General features: G+C 38.6%; 1 protein-coding gene across 5 annotated transcripts in view; it reads right to left on the bottom strand.

Moving 5' to 3' along the window:
* Positions 1 to 5592: 5592 nt before the first annotated feature.
* Positions 5593 to 18944, bottom strand: part of DNAJB4 (DnaJ heat shock protein family (Hsp40) member B4) — a 28071-nt gene continuing 14719 nt past the window's right edge. For 3 of the 5 annotated variants that reach the window (XM_054383913.1, XM_054383910.1, XM_054383911.1), the window contains exons 2-4: positions 15697 to 15973; positions 12201 to 12775; positions 5593 to 10689 (exon numbers count right to left, since the gene is read on the bottom strand). In XM_054383913.1, coding sequence (XP_054239888.1) covers positions 10456 to 10689; positions 12201 to 12775; positions 15697 to 15907 — 1020 coding nt within the window. In that variant the 5' untranslated portion in view covers positions 15908 to 15973 and the 3' untranslated portion in view covers positions 5593 to 10455. Of the gene's footprint in view, positions 10690 to 12200; positions 12776 to 15150; positions 15170 to 15692; positions 16148 to 18944 lie in introns of those variants that run through there. The other 2 variants (XM_054383912.1, XM_054383914.1) reach the window with 2 other exon arrangements.

The following is an 18944-nucleotide window of genomic DNA, read 5'->3' as shown; positions in this document are numbered from 1 at the left end:
GAGAGAGGAGCAGCATCACTTTAATACATCTTCTGACTCTCAGAATGAAAAAAGCGTATCACTGGGGAGGAAAAAAAAAAAAAAAGATTGGGATTGTGGCAGAGGGAGTCAGACCAGGTAGGCACAGAGAAGTGAATCAGTAGGAGACAGCCCAGAGTCCAAAGTTCATAGCATAGCTAATCAGAATACCTACAGCATCCCAGAAAATACATACAACTTTTAAACTGCTCATGTTGTGGGGAAAAATAGGTTTGAAGCAAGTCAGATTAGTCTTTCCAGATAGCATATGGAAGATTTAACTGAATACTTAAAAATACCTTTTTATCCAATTCTAATTGAAGTTAACTGGATTCAAGAATTTAAAGAGTTGTTAATTTCCTAGCAGTTTCCACCAATAAAAGCCACCACAGAATAAACTTACCATCACACTTCAATAGTTGATTTTGCAGTCCAGTTTTAAACCAGAAGACTCCAGCTGATTTCCCTGAACCTGGAGAACAGCGTGTACTTTTTCCACTACTGGAATGCAATTCAGACAAATTGGATGAGATTGCAATGAGATTAAATGAAATAGATTAAATGAAAGTATCAAACTGTTCAAGTTCATTCTGATATTTCATTGTTTTTTGTTTTGGTTTTTGTGTGTGTGTTTTTTAAGGGGGGGAGGGGATTCCTGTTTTGTGATTTTAAATAGGCAATTTATTTTAAAATACAACTTTTTCCATTTACTAAAATGTATTAAAAAGGAATTGGTGACATTGAGAATTATTTATGTCTTGTCTCCACCAATCTTGATCTCTAACAACTCATTCTGTCTTCTGCAAAGAGAATTAAATCAGTGTTAAAAAACAGTAAATACTGTTCACGGTCATTACTGATGTTAACAATTTAGTTAATATAAATGAAAACAGTCCCATTTGCATACAGTGACATACAAAGGTTGTGCAGATTTGTTTTATGTTAAAAACTCGTGGACATTAGCATAGCCCCAGTTTGGGTATCTGCTGCAAAACTTTCTTCAATAAAAGCGTTATTAATGTTTCCATCTTTCACAGGGAAATGGATGGAAAAAGACAGCTGAAGTTGTACAAGAACTATGCTGATCCTACTTACAGCATGGAGCAACAGCATCAGCTTTAAACTATGGAGCCTGTAGACACTATTTACATAATTAAACTTAACCTTTTTGTTGTCATTTAAATCACAGGGACTCTGCACTCATGAGAAATTATTGTTGAAAGCCAAATGTAGAACAGCATGGTTCTGAAATGGTCATAGCAGCCCCCAACTTTGGCAAGAACTCATAAACAAGTGTAAACCACTTAGTTTCACCTGTCCATTACCGCTACATGTACTAGCTTTTTCCTAAGTTGCAAGTGCTGTTTACTAATATAGCTCTGATCATGAATTAGCAGTTTCAACCATGTAGATTTGACCAGCATAACATACTGTTGACTGTGTAATCCACAGAGATAGAAAAGAGTCAGACTGTTGAGAACCTCAAAGAACAAAAACCTGTTAACAGACACAAGACATTTTCCCCAACTACAACAGTTTCTGCTCTCAGGCTTCTTTGAACGTGTACCCACTAGGGAAACATCTGCCGACATTAATTAACACACATCAAAACTGGGCCATGAATCCAAATAAGTCTCCAGTAATTCAGAACAGTTAGGATCCAAAAATTAATTTCACTTCTGGTGACATTTTTGGAGAGTTTAACTATTTAAATAAAAATGTTAATAACCCATTAGCCTTGTTTTAGAAGGAAAAGTAAATTGTGCACTACCAAAAAAATAAAATAAAATAAAGGGTTTCAGACCTTTTATCCTATGAGTATATTACACATTGCAGCTTATCATTCTTCAGTTTCTCACCCACAGGACTGAGGATGTGAGAATCATAGCGTGCAACAGCCATAATGTATGTGGAAAAAGAATGTGGAGTAGAACAGTTATGTTACTGGATATCAAATACTATACTACAAACCATACACTAGGATTCTTTCACTACATTTAAAAAACGTGTGTGTATGTGTGTGTGTATATATATATAAAAAAATAGGCAGTTCTTACCTGTAGCATATTGTATCTTTCTGGTCATTTGTGTTTAAAATGAAGCAACTGCTTAAAATAATTTCTGGTATGACCAGAAAACAAAGAGGTTCTTTTAAGATATTTCAGGACCTTACCTTGTTTAGTCTAATGAAAATAAGACTGAGAAGAAACATTGATGGTGTTTATAAGGAGAACATACAGTATCTGTGATAGCATTAAACTGATAGTTTATATCTAAACAAAAGAACGTGGATAAAACCATCCTCTGAAAGTTGATGAAGCAGCAATAAACTGAGTTTGCACATTGACTTCTAGTTTGTAATTGAGACTTGATAAAGAGTAGGCAGGGGATCCCAGGCATTTTTATTTTGCTTCCTACTTTTTACTTTTAAAATCAGTTTGTTGGCACATGAGGAAAATAAAAATACATTATTTTCCTGGATTGCTCTCAGAAGTAGTTTAAGGTCCTTATTAGACATGGCCAAAGCTTTCATGCAAGGGCTGCTTGTCATTGAACCCAGTACGTCAGTCTTTCTTTAGATATAAATACAAGCAGTTGAGACACTTTCTTTTTGGAGCATGCCATCAAATGCTTATTCAGGAAAATGCTTCACAGTATTTCAGGAGCTGGATGGGTAGGGATTTTGGCTAATTATGTATGGTGGCAGGACTGTGAAGATTATAATCTGTCCTTGATAAAGCAATTAGGCATGACTAACAAGATTGTTGTTGCATAGCTCCTCCCTTGTGTACGCCAGTTATTCCAGAGGAACAAAACAAGCACGGGACAGCTGTATCTTCTAGACCCAAGGGGAGCAACAGTACTCTGAATAATAGAAGAACTAAGCTGGAGGAGCCCGAAGAAAGCCAATCCTGCCACCTAATAGATCTTTTTCTGAGCAATCTGACAAGATTCTGTACTTTGTGAGGAGATAAATACTGCCATAAGTACTGCCACTTGGCTCGTTTGCATGACAAACAGAGAGTGAATATACAGATACCCTGGTCCTGTTAGATTGGCTCAGTGAGCAATCTAGTGAGAACTGTTAACGCCAGATGCAAAGCAGCACTAGCAGTTACTGGCCGGAAAATTTTCTTTTAATGATATTTACAGTAGTAAGTCTATGACCCGTATTTTTAGGTCTAGCCTATAAATTCAAATGCACCCCTGAAACAGCAAATTTCAGTGGTGGGGTAAAACCTATTCTATCCCCAAAGTACATTACCAGGGAGTTGAACTAGCATGTAAGATGTGCATCCTACAAAGGAATAGGGTGTTTGTTTTTTCAGTTGTCTAGTCACTTCCAAACCTTCTTACAACCTCCATCAACTATCTAAACCAATAACGCCAGGAGACTGTGTCAGCACGGGAACTGGCCAGATGGACAAACTCGAAGGGTTGTGATCAACAGCTCAATGTCCAGGTTGAGACCAGTGATAAGTGGAGCTCCTCAGGGATCTGTACTGGGTCCAGAGCTGTTTAACATCTTTGTCAGTGACAGAGACAGTGGCATTGCATGCACCCTCAGCAAGCTTGGAAATGACACCAAGCTGTGTGGTGGACTCACTTGAGGGAAAGGGATGCTATCCAGAAGGATCTTGACAGGCTTGAGAAGTGAGCCAGTGACAACTGCATGACATTCAACAAGTCAAAGTGCAAGGTCCTGCATCTGTTTTGGGCCAGTCCCAGGCACAAATACAGGCTGGGTGCAGAGTGGGTCCAGAGTAGCTCTGAAGAACGAGACATGGGTGTACCGATTGCAGTGTGCTCATGCAGCCCAGAAGGCAAACTCCTTTGTATCCTAGGCTGCATCAAGAGGAGTATGGCCAGCAGGTCATGAGAGGGGATTCTTCTCCTTTACTCCACTCTTGTGAGAACCCACCTCAAATACTGCATTCAGTTCTGGTGTCCCCACCGTAAGAAGGACACAGAGCCACTAGAACAAGTCCAGAGGAGGGTCACAAAGATGATTCAAGGGCTGGAACACCTCTACTATGAGGATAGGCTGAGGGAGCTGGAGCTGTTCAGCCTAGAGAAGACTCTAGAGTGGACCTTATAGCTGCCTTCCAGTACCTGAAGGGATCCTACAGAAAGGCTGAAGAGGAACTTTTCATAAGGGTGTCTCATGATAGAACAAGAGGGAATGGTTTTAAGCTGAGGAAGAATAGTTTTAGGATCTCAGGAAGAAGTTCTTCAGTACAAGGGTGGTGGGACTCTGGAAAGGGCTGCCCAGGGAGGTTGTGGATACCCCCTCCCTGGGGGTGTTTAAGGCCAGGCTGGATGAGGCCTTGAGCAGCAGAGTCTAGTTGAGAGGCACCCCTGCCCACGGTGGGGAGGTTGGAGTAGATGATCTCTAATGTCCTTTCCAACATAATCCATTCTATGATTCTATGAAACTTGGAGCTCTGTAAGTGGATCCCTATGGGAAGCGACTCTGGATCTGGCAATGAGTGCTTTCCAAATGCAAAACTGACCAAATCTTTACAAACATACTTCTGTTCTCCATAATCATCTGAGTTGTTTCTTTCTCCTGCACTGTGCATTCCACTCTCTGCCATCTGACACTACAGATGTCATTCAGCCACATCACTCTCTCAACCCCCTATCCATGAAGTATAATCCTGTCAGCCAGACACCATAGGTCAGCATCAAGTATGCAATTATCTAAAGCAGTGAAATAACAGTCTGTCATGACAAGATGAGAGACAAAAATCAAGCAACCTAGCACTTCTTAAAATTAGTCAGTAATCCATGAACAGGTAAGGCTAAGGGAAATAAAAGTTTGGAAATAACTATTGTTTTCCTTTCTGTCCTGGATTTGGCTGGGGTAGAGTGAATTTTCTTGATACTAGCTGGTACGGTGCTTCATTTTGTATTCAGTATGAGAATGACGTTGGTAACACACTGAAGTTTTAGTTCCCATTGAGCACTGCTTACACTAAGTCAAGGACTTTTTCAGCTCCTCATACTGTCCTGCCAGAGAGGAGGCTTGGGAGGGGATATAGCTGGAAGAGATGACCCAAATCCCAAAGGGTTATTTCATACCATATGATGTCATGCTGAATAAAACCGGGCAAGTTGGCCATGGGGTGGTGGCCCACTGCTTGGGGAATGGGTGGGCATCAGTCAGCAAGTAGCAAGCAATTGCATTTTATGCTATTTGTAATTTCTTTTATCATTTTTTCTTCTCTTTTTGTCCTATTAAACAGTCTTCATCTTGGCCCAAGTTTTACCTTCCTCCCCCCAATTCTCTCTCCCATCTCACTGGGAGTGAGCAAACAGTCGTGTCATGTTTCACTGCCTGCTGTGTAAAACCAGAACACTGCCACAACATAAACTAAATATTAGCCAGAGGCACCCAATACATCTCAAAACCATATAATTATTAATACCAAGTATGACTTGTTACTAGGGAAAGTTTAGTTTATGCAAGCACAGAGCTAGTGGCACTTCCCTAGAAGAACTGATTCGTGGTCAGATACAACTCACTTTCCAGGTAAAAACAAAAATTAAAAAAAAAAATCCACAACTATTAGCAGATTATCCAGTCAAGACAACGATCCCCTCCAATCTCTAAGCAAAACTATGCAAAGTCAAGAATTTCATGGCCCACTGCTACCTGTGCACAGTTCAACCAGGTCTTTAAAAGCAAGTCAGCTTTGGCTCTTTAGTATTTAAAGTACAATCAGTTCAAGAGCTTGATTCATTTATTGCACTATGAATCAGTTTGATGGATGCTTTCTCCCTGTGCTTGGATTTTTGAGAATCAGACATAAATACTGTTTGGAGCATTTACTAAAAGTACTAAAACTATCACATCTGAGAACTAGAACACTGATAGTTTGATCGATCATCGCAATACGCACTGCTCATCTTCAGCATATTGAAAACAGGGATGAATACTAAAGAGGACGCTCAAAGAAAAAGCTTCCACCCAATGAAAGGCAAATAGAAGTCAGTACACACAAAGTTACAAGTTAGAGCCCAGTTAGAGACTTTGTTACTTCCATAACAAAGTAACCAGGTCAGAACTCAAAACCAACCCAAAACCACGACACTAAAAATAAGCTTCCAGCAAGTCTTCAGCATAGATAACACAAAACAAGCTCAATGGAAGAGTGGGATACCAGTGTTTTCATGACGTCAGAAAGTCTGCTCTGGAGCAACCACAGAGTACCACTGCATAGCAGAAAGGAGAAACTGTTGTAATGCCCTAGTCTTCTAACAGCTTTAAGTTATCCTAAAGCTTGATGTTAGTGAGATTAAAAAAGGTTCTTTAGAAGTAGAGATTTTCACAGACTTGTTGAATGAACTCCTCCACTCCAAAGTAACCAAATGACTTTTACTTTCTGTAGCACTGTAAACAATCTTCAGAAGATCCTTCAGATCCCAGCTTTATTTCCATGTATTTTAGTAGTTAAGAGATACAGAGGACAACCATTTGCCTCCTTCTCCCAAGCAGCCTTTATTAAATAATGAAGTGGGTTTTAAAACATAGCTCAAGCACGTATTTTATTAGAAAAATATTAATTTTTGTGAATTCTGGATTAGATAGATATTAATGCTTCCTCTTATATTTTGAAGTAATTCCACATGCTATATTCTGAAACATATACTTTCTTACCTCTCCATAAGAAAAGAAATACAAGCATTTCATACCAGTCCTATAGTTCTGTATTTTGAGCATGAAAACAGTTGGAAAAGTTTAGTTTGCTATACATATGTATATATACACCTCTAAATACACAAGATACTGCAATTCCTCAATTTAACACTAATCCTCTTACCAGAAGATGGTTACAAAAGAGTCCTAGTTGCTGTCTTTTTTTTTTTTTGCCTTTTTTTTTTTTAAATAACTTGGACTATGGTTACAAGATTCTGGATTACAAAATGTTCAATTCCATTACCTTTAAACTGATGAACAGGTGTTTTACTATGATATGCTTTGCAAGTCATGTAGCTTATAGCATCTGTCATCATAACAAATGAGTTAAAACCCCAACTTTATACTTTTTACTGAAAAAAAAAAAAATCACATTGGAAATGCAATGCAGAACATACCGAAATGGGAATTTTTTGAACAAATATATAGTGTTAACAATATGAATAAGCACTAAGCAGGAAATTTCTTCCCTTTATGACACTGCTCCAGCAATTTTTTAGCTCCTTGTCAATTTAGGACAACTAACTGGTATTGTATGAAATGATCTTCAGTTCAGAAATTGACTTGAACAGCATCTCCCAGAAGTTCTATTCCTTTAAGTAGCAGAAATGGGATTCATCTTGTGCTCATTAAGAAGTTAAGAAGTTATTGTAACTTAAATTCCAACTTCATATGATTTACTTTCCTGAAGAAAATCACATATATGAAGATAACACTGCTATTTAAGCTACCTAACAGACCAGGTAACTACTGAATTTCCACAGGCAGAAGGCTGACAGCAAATCTTACATATTTTCTTATGAAGGAAAAAGAAACCCAAAACCCCACAACCAAAAAAACCATCAAACTAAAAAAACCTTTAGAAGTGTTGTTAAAGCACTGCATCATGATTTTAAACTCAAGTAATAAAGCATGCCAGCATTTATTTCACCAAAGTCAATCCACAATCAAGGGAACCAGCCCTATTACTGTATTACAAAACCAGACCGCTACAGGGGGCTCTTCATTTCCTTATGCACTTTTTAACTCTAGAAAGTAACTCATGTGTGTATTCAAAAAAAGACTTAACTCAAGCACAGGAAAGTTATGGGCAACCCCTATCCCACTTTGTGTCTTAAGCAAACTCTCCTTCAGCTGGGACCTGGGCTTTTCCTTCTTCACAAGAATAAAGTTCAGCCTTCAAAAATAATGAATTCTTGACATCAGCATGATCTTTAAAAATATGCACTAGTCAAATGCTTTTAGACTGTCCTTTGTGCATCTTTTTCCTCAGCCCCATCAGTACCACCCATCCTTGTTCTATGCCTCATTTGCAGAGCACAGTCCATAGAACTGTCTAGAGAAAAGGGAGAAGTCCAAGTTGACAGAATCATTTAAGTTGGAAGGAATGTCTTGAGACCACATAGTCCAACATGCCTGCTTAAGCATGGCCAGCTAGAGCAGGCTGCCCAGAACCATGCCCAGTCGGGTTTTGAGTATCTCCAGGTATGATCAACTGCTCTCGGCAACCTGTTCCAGTGTCTGACTACTCTTCAGAATAAAAAGGTGTTTCCTAATGCTCAAGTGGAATCCTCCATTTTTCAACGTGTGTCCTGTTACTGAGAGCTCCTGAAAGAACCTGCCTCCCACATTTGCATTCCTTCCCATCTGGTATTTATATTCAGCGATAAGGTCCCCTTAACTGAAATTTTAGTTCTCTGAGCCTCTTACATATGGCCCTGTGCTCAATCCTCTCCACTAAGTTTGTATTTTCCTTGTGCTGGGGAGCCCAGAACTGTACAGAGTACTCCAGATACATCCTCATCAGTGAAGAAAGTAGAGAGGAAGGATCATCTTCCTCAGCCTGTCAGCAAGGCTTTGGCCTTTGTTGCCACAAGGGTGCATTGTTGTCCACTGGAGACCCCGAGGTCACAGCAAAGCTGCTTTCCAGCCAATCAGCTCAAAGGGTGTATCGATACCTTGGGTTATTCCTCAGGGAACAAGACTTCACACTCCCCCTTGCAGAACTTGAGAGAGTCATCTGTCCAGTTCTCCAGCTCACTGAGGTCCCTTTGAAAGGTGTTACATCATCTGCTCTTACCAGTCACTTTTCCCAGTTTCACATAATTTACAAATTTGCTTGAGGATGCACTCTGCCTATAATCCAGGTCATTAATGAAGACATTTAATAGTATTGGCCCCAGTACTGAGTCACAGTGTACACCACTACTGACTTGCCTATAACTGGGTCTTGTGCTACTACAGCCCCCTTGTGCCCACTTCTTTGGCTAGTTCTTAATCTGTCTCACTTTCCACTTATCTGACCTGTACTTTATCAGTCTGTCTACTAAACTCAAGGTAAACAACACTGGCTGCTCTCCCATCACCCACAAATCTAGTCACCTGACTGTTGAAGGCAATGCGATCCCAAGCACACTTTCCCCTTTGTAAACCTATGCTGACTACTCTTGATCACCTTCTTCTATTTTGTGTTTGGAAATGCTTTCCAGGAGGATTTTCTCCCTTGCTTTCCCAAGGACTGAGGTGAGGATGAAAAGCCTGTGGCTCCCAAAATCTTCCTTCTTGTTCTTGAAGATAGGAGTGATATTTGCTTTTTTGCAATCTACCAGAACATGTCCCAGTCTCTATGACTGCTTAAAGATAATTAAGAGTGACTGCCCAAAGGCATTAGCCAGCTCCCTAAACAGTTAGGAGTAGAACGTGCCAGGCTCATGGACTTTGAGTATAAGTGCACTGCAACCTGAGGTGTCTGAAAGTCTGGAGACTTTCCCTCTGGTTTCAGGGCCCTGGAATTCCTTGAAGGCTTGTTTTACCAGTAGAGATTAATGCAAAGAAGGCATGGAATACCTCAGCCTTCTCCATGCTATTTGTCACTAGTTTCCCTGCCCCATTCGTGGCAGCAAGGTCACCACGTGCTCTTTATGTACTTGTAGAATCTTTTTCTGCTGAGAAACTGTCCCATACCAAATGTCCACTCTCACTCCTCAAGCCACATGCCCTTTTGCTAGGCTCACAATGCAGTCCTCACACATCCTGGAGCAATAAAGAAAATGCTTTCATTCCACTACGGGCTGTTTAAGGAGCCCAGATTTTCCCAGCCTATGCTTTGTGCAGTGAAAAGCAATGTATCAAAATGGTATCTTTCATGTTTTGCTCTTTAAAATACTTATACACATGTGTATTTCTACTATTATCTCCAATTTCTATATAAACAGTAATGTTATAGATAGGGTAGAGATACAAGAAATAAAGTACTTGGAAGCTCAGGTTCTGTATCAGAATCATAGAATGGCTTAGGCTGGAAGGGACCTTAAAGGTCCCTTAAAGCTACTCCAACCTCCCCACCATGGGCAGGGATGCCTCTCAACCAGACTCAGCTGCTCAAAGCTTCATCCAACCTGAAATATGTGTTGACTTCATAAAAACTGACTACATTTTACATTAGGCAAAATCATGAATAAACTTTTCTGATTGGGAAGATGTAAAATAAAACAAGCGGTTTTCCCTGTAAATTTTACTGCAGAAGTCACCTGTATGACTTGTACTTAACCCTTTTCTTCTCATGCAGCATTATAGTGTTTCCCCCCCCCCATCCCACAAAACAAACAAACAAACAAAAAACAATCACAAATATTCCACTAGTTGTTACAGATTGCACTTTTAAAGCACAGACTTGCCAGTCTTCTGCATTTCCAGTGTCCTATTTAAAATGTTGACATACAGAGTCTTTTATTTTATGAAACTGGAAGATTTCGCCTAAGTACTTCTTTTGAAGCCGGAGAAATGTTATCAGGGAAAATTACTTCAAATTCTATAATTAAGTCTCCACGTTGGTCAGGATTTTTGGGAAATGGCAGACCATATCCTATAATTCTTCTTCTCATCCCCGGCTTTACAACTTCGTTTACTGTCATGGGTATGGTTCTTCCTTCTATCGTTGGCACATTGATAGAGCTGCCACATAAAGCCTAAAGAAAGATTGTATCATGAGAAAAAGAAATTGATCAGAACTTTATTTATACCTACAATTGCATCTGGATTAGTTAGAAAAGACCAGCATTCGAAACAAGTAATATTTCCACTGTGTGCAACTGAGATGTCAAAAATCAAATACAGTGTTCCTATCCTAAAAAAGGGAGGCTTCCATTTGTCACTGAGTATCACAGATTTTACCAATCTTAGGTGATGGTCACTGGAGGGGCAACTGAGCTTATATACCCTTCAAAAGACTTTATCAAATAATACAGTAATTGAGCACAAAGGAAACTCCTCCCTCATACTTCTCTAAATACATTCAGCTTCTCAGTCTCCAGTGGAAATTTAGAGTCCTGTTCCATTTTGTGTTTACATTGCACAGGAGTACACTCTAATACAGTATCAGCCTATCTTATATCAAATTGCAGAACAACAATCAAGTGTCCATAAGCAGAAGCACATCAAATTTCACAGCCATCTTATGTAAGCATTGGTGAGGCTCAAAGAAAAGCAAGCAACTATCTTCATGCATCAAAACTGAAATACCATAGGCCTTCTCCCGTTTTATCCAATAGTTTGCTTTCTTTAGTAGGGTCTCTAATAACAACATTTTGATTCCTTCAGCTTCATCTGATTCCGCACACTGTCTATGTTGATAATGTCCCACTTGCAGATCAATGCAGTGTCTAAATAGGCCTTTATCCATGAAGGAACTGCATTACCCATATCAACATTAGATAGTTTCCCCCCCCCCCATCCTATTTTAGGGGCTTCACATAACTTCAGATATATTTTTAGTTAAGAATCTTACAATGCAAGTAAGAATTTATTTATCCACTTAATGCTACTTAAGAAGAAAAAATATCACACACACTCAGCTACACTGTTTTAAATAACGACCTTGTCAAGACTTCAGATCCTCAAGAAATCTGCTCAACTGGCTTTTTTATTTTTCTATTTGAAAGTCAATGTGTTTTGACTTGGAATGGAATTTTAAAAAGCTATACAGTTTTTGTTGTTATATATAGCTCCTATAACACCTGTTCACGATAATTTAAACTCATGAAATCAATCTCTATGTACTTTGAAATCACATTGAAATAACTTATGACATATGAAGGCAGAACTTAGAATTTGTTGGCAGTGGAAATACTTAAGACCTTTCTACTTCTGTGCTATGGAAATAGCAATCATATCACAGCAGTAAGGAGCATACTATATTTGATGTATTTCATTGTATTGTGCTTGTTACTTTAGCCTAATATATATTTAGCTATAGTTAGTATCTCGAATTACTCCTCCATTTTTATTAAAAGTTATTGCTTCAACTATAAAAAACTGTGCTCTGCAGCCAGGTGCTGACTTCACAAGACTGGCACTATTAAAAAAAAAAAAAAAAACAAACCACAAAACTTTACTGATGCCATGCAGCTTATGCAGCAAAGCCAGTCTACCATATTGTAAGGTTTTAACATTTAGAGTTCTACCAAAAAAAGAAACCTACCTCTCTTAGGCTGATTTTAACAGGATAGATAATATTTGATCCATCTCTCTTGAAGTGAGAGTGAGGTTTATCTTTAATGATAAAAACAATATCAGCTGGAATCGTGTTGGGTGCTTCGTCGCCTTCTTTTGGAAAAGTGATTTTAGTGCCTTCTTTCCATCCTCTTTTTATCTCAATAGTTAGAATTTTGTCCTCTGTTCGGACACTTCTACCATCTGGGTTAAGCCTTTTACGTGAAATCCTCATCCTTTTTGTGCAGCCATGATAGATCTCTTCCAATGACACTTTAAGTTCATGGATTACAGGGGGATCTTGTTTACGACGCAACTGGCTACCAACTGTATTCCTTTCCCTTGGGAAACCATTCATACTAAAACTAGTGAATGATCCAAATGGATCACCATCCACCTCCATGTCTTCAGTGTCTCTGCCACCAGGCATCCTTCTTCCAAAGAAGATCTCAAAAGGATTTGTGCCGCCAAAGAATGCTGCAAATGTAGCATGTGGGTCACCATGGAAGGAATACCGGAAGGTACCACCCTGTCCATCAGGTCCTCCAGCTCCTCCTTTCAGGCCTAAATAAGACAAATAAAGTCAAAACCAAATCAAATATTAGTATAACCTTTCCGATTGTAAAGTGTAACAATATCAGAACTAATGAATCAAAAAGATCTTTGCAGTAGTGTGAAAGGTCTCATGTTCAATGAGGAACCACCATCAGACTAGGCAGTACCCACTAGTAATCCAGTAGCTTGAACAGCAACAAAGTTTCTGAAGCTCTAGAATTACTGCTACTTCAGAACAAGTATTGTCACTGCCAATTTTATTTCAAATTATTAAAGGCAGTTATTCAAAGAATTAGCATCTTTAAAGAGAAGACATGTCTGCTTGACTTGGCTTTTTATTGTTCTGCAAAGTCTGTTGGGAGTTGCATGCCTCCTCAAAATTACCTCTGGTGAAAATTAATGCAGTATCATATGCAGTATTTTCCTAGCTCAGCTTTAACTCAGTGCTAATTAGCTTTACTTCTGTTTTCCTGCAGTTCAGTTTAGCTAAAAGGCAACATGCCAATAATCAAGGAGCCACATGCTTCCTTAATGTTCAAAATAGAAACCCAAACTCATTACAGCTTGCATTCCTATGATGTAAAATAGCTAAGAAAATCGGGAACTTTTTTCAACGAGACCACAACTGAAAGCATCTTGGATATTCCTAAGACCCATTTGAGTACAGAAATCTTATATACAATGTTGTCATCTTTGTGCAAAAAATCAGAATGTTCTCAAATAGCTTTGTTTTTTCTCTTATTTTCTTCCAGAAAGAGAGAGATGCATCTCTTTTCTTCCTGATAGTACTTCTTTTCCAGCTAAAATCAAGTTTCTTTCCCAACAGATGATCTCTAAGTATTTCCTTGTAATAGTTACTGCTATGGCCATTTCAGGACACCTTTTCAAACCTTTAAGATAAAAGACTGAGAGCCTTCTTAAGGCACTTTTATTTCTAAAATTAGAATGTTTGATTATATTTTTTTCACTCTTACAGCAGCTCAGTACTACAGCTGCTATTCTACTTCCACAGCCATGAAAACGTGGATGCTTGCATTATTAAGTATGCATTCTCTAAATCTGAAAGGGGAGGGAGGTGGTGTTTGTCTCATTGTTTTAGATCTTCTGTGAATAAGCTTCATACTGGTTGTCAGTAACAGGACGGATATCAGAATGAGAATGCTTTTCTCATCTGAATACCAGACCACGTGTAGTACCTCCTTCTCTCACAGTATTGCTAATGTAAAGCAAGCAGGCCAGTGCATTCAACCTGTGATAGTAAAAAGACACTTCCCAAAACAGTTAGCCAGAAGTTACTGAAGGTATATTAAGTTGCTGGCTGTAAAAAACAACTGAGGTTTCCTTCTTCCAATCTCCTGCATTTCTTTCTCCACTATCACATTCTTAGATGCAATTAGAGAGCTTAAAGATGCAACCGAGGCTCATAAGGAGGTATTTCCAGATTCGCCATTCTAAAAACTCATAATTTGGCTTACTTTTATACTACAAATAAAGAGGAAACATATGTTTTGAACCTCTGTCTTCAAGTACTTCATACTAGGATGCCAAAGGCTGCATTGCTTTACATGCTTTACTTCAAGCCCTTTCGCAAAAGTGACTAAAACGGTGTTTTGGGAAACTAGTTAAGATGACATGCTGCACTGGAACCCAAAATGCAAATGAATCCACAGAATAAATAGTTACAATGATTCACAGAAAGGAAGCAGGGTAAGAAGTGAGAATGCAAAAAAACTCAAGAGGTATCTACATAAACACTTTCCTCCCCCCACAATGTTTCAGTAGCAGCACTAAAGCTTTGAACATATGCAATGAAGCAAAAGACAAAAAAAGTGTGCATCCTCTGCAAAAGCTGAAGGTGTTCTACATGAACTTATGGATGTTAACAATTGTATTAAGTCCTATGGATAACAGAGGATGAAATTTTATTATGTAGTCCTAAGAACACAATTTTCCCTAAAGGACTGCCATTTAAGTGCCCTCCTTCATATTAGTAAAAAAAACCCCAACAAAATCAAAAAACCTAACAAAACAAAGAAAGAATGGCCACAAGTGAATGGCAATGAATAACTGGACCTCCTTGTCACAACGGAAGTAATTATTTCATATGGAATTTCTGATACCAAATATTTAAGGGGAGGGATACTAATGACTTCCTCTGTTGCTCAATCATAAGACTGAAAGTCATGCTAGTCAAAATTAAAAAAAAAAAAAGAAACAACCTCACTAAAAAAAGCCCAACCCAACAAAAAACTACTAACACCTCCTCCTCCCCCAATTATACTCTTCAGATAACCATTTTAGGATAAATATGACATTTCTGATGCCTCATTCTCTTGGCATCTTATCACTGTTTACAATTAAAGCTAAAAAATTGTTCTGGTATTTCATGACATCAGCCAAATTCTTTCCTCTCCAGGCGAGAAGCCAAGGACAACTACAGACTGGACACCTGGGCTTCTGCTCAGGAGTACCCTGCCTCAGTTAAGCAGACAGTCCTTTAGTAAAAATTTAAGAGCAGAATCCATCTCTTTTCAACTGCACCTCAAAAAAGTGCTACGGCAAGGGAAGACAGCAGTAAGAGACCTCAGAAAGTTTTTCTACTCAGTAACATTTGCCTGTCGAGTACTTGGAACTTAAAAAGAAAAAAAAAAAAAACAACAAAACAAAACCCCCAAACTAATAAACAAACAAACAAAAAAAATACCACCACCAAACCCAACCAAACTCTCAACCATAAAATCACATTAAGTAAAACTAGATCAACATTAAAACTCTGTAATACATTTTACATCAAAAAAGTCAAACTTCCAAGCAATAGAAATACACTGCCTAAAAATCAACACGTATCATGCTTTCATACATCACCTACGTTTATCTCACTTCATGCAACATAATGAAATTGACCAGAGTATAAGCAGAGGTAAACATACCTTCCTCCCCAAACTGATCATAAATGTCTCTCTTCTTGGGATCACTCAGCACTTCGTAAGCTTCTGCAATCTCTTTGAATTTTTCCTCTGCGTGGGGAGATTTGTTCTTATCTGGATGCCATTTAAGTGCTTGTTTTCTGTAAGCCTTTTTAATATCCTCTTCAGAAGCCCCTTTTTCAATTCCCAGGATAGAATAATAATCTTTCCCCATCCTGCCTGCTGGAGGAATTCAGATTTTCTTCGCTATAAACAAAGTAGCCTTAGCAACGAAGAAATGCTAGAGAAGGAAAAAAAATAAAGATCAAATTCAGAACTGAAACAAACTGAACTGTTGAAAAAACAACAAACTTTCCAATACATTAAGGAAACGCTGAACAGTTTCTCCGTACTTCATTCCTTCCCCCGTTACTCATTTATAAATAATCACGCACAAGGGACAAGACACAGCCCTCTTTAGGGCCCTCCCACCCACAGTACGTGTCTCCGCTCTTTCTAGAACAACACATAATAGAGGACGTCACTTCCCCGTCTGCGCCAGCTGAACAGCCTGCACAGCTTGCACTCTGTCTCTCTCACATACAAGCGCATGCGCACACAGAGAAAAATGCTGAAATTCTGTTTTCTCCCTTCTCAAGCAACTAGAAAGTTTAGAGGTTGAATAGTGTGATACGGTGCCTTTCACCACAGAGCTGAATCCAGTCAGCTCTAAAGGCATAACTGCTGCAGCAGAAATGAAGTAGCCCACAGAAAGTAATTAAAGCATTTTTACTTCACAGAGTCTACACAGCTGTACGTAACTGTTTTCCAAATATATCAGCGTGGTTTTGTACCCTTTCCAGCAAAGAATACAAATTATTTTACACCCAAGTTTAACTGCAAAACTTCAGAAAGAGTAACTTCATTTCTTTAAAAATAAAATTAAGCTGCTCTCAACCACAGCTGACTGTAGCCACATACTACTGAGCAGCAAGAAATACCACTCCATTTACCACAACTGAAGCCACTCAATTAAAGCATACTAAAAGTCTTATTCTCCCATCCTGGCCTCTTTCTACACAGGAGGCAGTATCAAGACTATTATATGAGGACAGCAACATATCAAGCAAATAGATTTCTTCTACGGGAATAACAGAAAAATACCTGGTTCCTAAACATTTGTTTTACAACACATAGTGCAGATTTTACTACTGAAGTATTTCTCATGCTCTGCAGAAGGAATGGTTTAAGCCTGTTCAGATTTCTTTTGCGTTCTAGTTAACAGCTATGTTAGCCCTACTTGTCCATATGGCAGTAAACTTCAAGACTGATTAACACATCTTGAAAAAGAATATATTCTTCCTAGAACAGAGTATCTACTTTGGTAATATATATAGATGCTACCTGTATGAAGACATTTGCAGGCTCAGTTATGAAGCTACTTTTATGAAGACAATTGGGCTCAATTACCTTCCTTCCTTCTAATGATAAAAAAGTTTAAGAAAAGCAGCATATAGCACACAAGGGAGCATCACACTCAAATGGTAACCATCTGATTCATATCTGTTCTCCAACTTCTGTATCAGAATTTACTAGATTCCCTCAATATATGTAGGGTTTGCCCTCCCCCCCCTTTTTTTTTTTAAACATTCTTCTTGGAGTAGGAGTGGGAAAGATGACAGAATAAAGATGAGATTTCATCTGTAGTTATTTTAATTGTAACAGAAGCCAAAGAATTTTGACAGAAGGAATCAGTTCCCCTTGACAACAGAACTCTCAGGCCTTACTTTCATTTTTGGAACACTGGAAACCTCAAGGTTACAAAATCAATGATCTCTACAGGTGAAAGATGAAGTTGTTGCTGATCTGCACATGGAATAAAGCTAGTCTTTTACTGATCATCCTTTTGTTTTACCTGTCTTTCCAAAGTGTTAATTTTGTTAATTATTAGCAATTGCTTGTAGATGCATATCCTAAACCTGGCATTTTCTCCACTACTGAGTTCTGAAAGCAGTAGGTACACTATCACCCTTTAAGAAGCTACTTCACTTACATGTTTTAGTGGGCAATTTTAAGCTTCCTGCACTCATGGTTGTAAATATGACAAATCACCATCCAAACCCAGCAGTTACAATACTCTGAACTACAACAGCCAGCTTACTCCATCACTATTGAGACAATAAAAATGAAAGCAGTCTTAAACTTTCTTGCCAAGATAGCAGTACAAGGAGTTATGCTAAGCTTTGCTTTCATGGTACAGTTTGAGCAACCTCCTAACTTACATCACTTGAAGTACTTCCAGCAGTGAGAGTTCAAGGAGGCCCTCATGATACTTGTGTCACTATGCTGTCAGAACTGTCAGAACAGCAATAGCTCAGGCTTTTTTCAGGTCTGTATTTTTTATTAAGTTTTTCAAACCCTCTGGTCAGTTGGAAGTGGCTAGTTTAAAATACAAGGTGTAAGTGGCACAAGTGCCAAGTTATACCCTCATTAGGTAAGTTACTCCCTCAAAATGAAATTACTTAAGATTCTGTGTGAGATGTACAGCAATGACTACATTACTTGTACTTCATGCCCCATATGCCACCTTGATGTCAGAATGAAACTGCAGTCTGGAATCTCACATGTTCTATGAATTGATAGGATAACCAGAGCATCTCCTTCCATAATTCATGCTCCTTCCTTTTATCTATGCGGAGACCTCTCTTTTATCATAGGGATCTTTAGGACATATAACCAGGCCGTAGTTCCTCTCACATGCTTATGGAGTTCTTCAAACAATTGATTGAGAGATATGGCTCTTCGATTTAGTGAAAACTTTATTATTGTTATTATTAAAAGATTAGCATGCACTTCTAGTGCATCTAGAGCACTTCTTCAGACAACTAAATCTATCTGGTAAATATGGTAACCTTTCACATCATTCACTCTCCCAGTATTAGACCAGTTTCAAGGGCAGATAATAAATCACAACTGCTAGATTTTCAGAATTTCATCTATCTTTGTAATTCTTTGCTACTTTCATCCTGCATTCTTTTTCAGTTATTCACAAAAGAAAATCCTTTATGTACTCTCCAAAGCAAGGACTTCAGGCATTACAGTCCCTTCAAATAGGCACAGATAAACAGAAAATAAAGGAGCTTTTAAAAGGAGAACCACGTATTTAGTTTTACCTCTACAGTCCTATTTTCCCTCTCAGCGTATACATCTAGAACTGGAAGCATTAAAATAAGTGCTAGACTATGAAAAGATTCAGCTTCCAATGTGTCTGA

This window comes from Indicator indicator, chromosome 10 (assembly GCF_027791375.1).
Source record: "Indicator indicator isolate 239-I01 chromosome 10, UM_Iind_1.1, whole genome shotgun sequence".
Lineage (NCBI taxonomy): Eukaryota > Metazoa > Chordata > Aves > Piciformes > Indicatoridae > Indicator > Indicator indicator.
The sequence above is the reverse complement of the archived record's forward strand: the minus strand, read 5'-3'. Positions and strand labels throughout refer to the sequence as shown.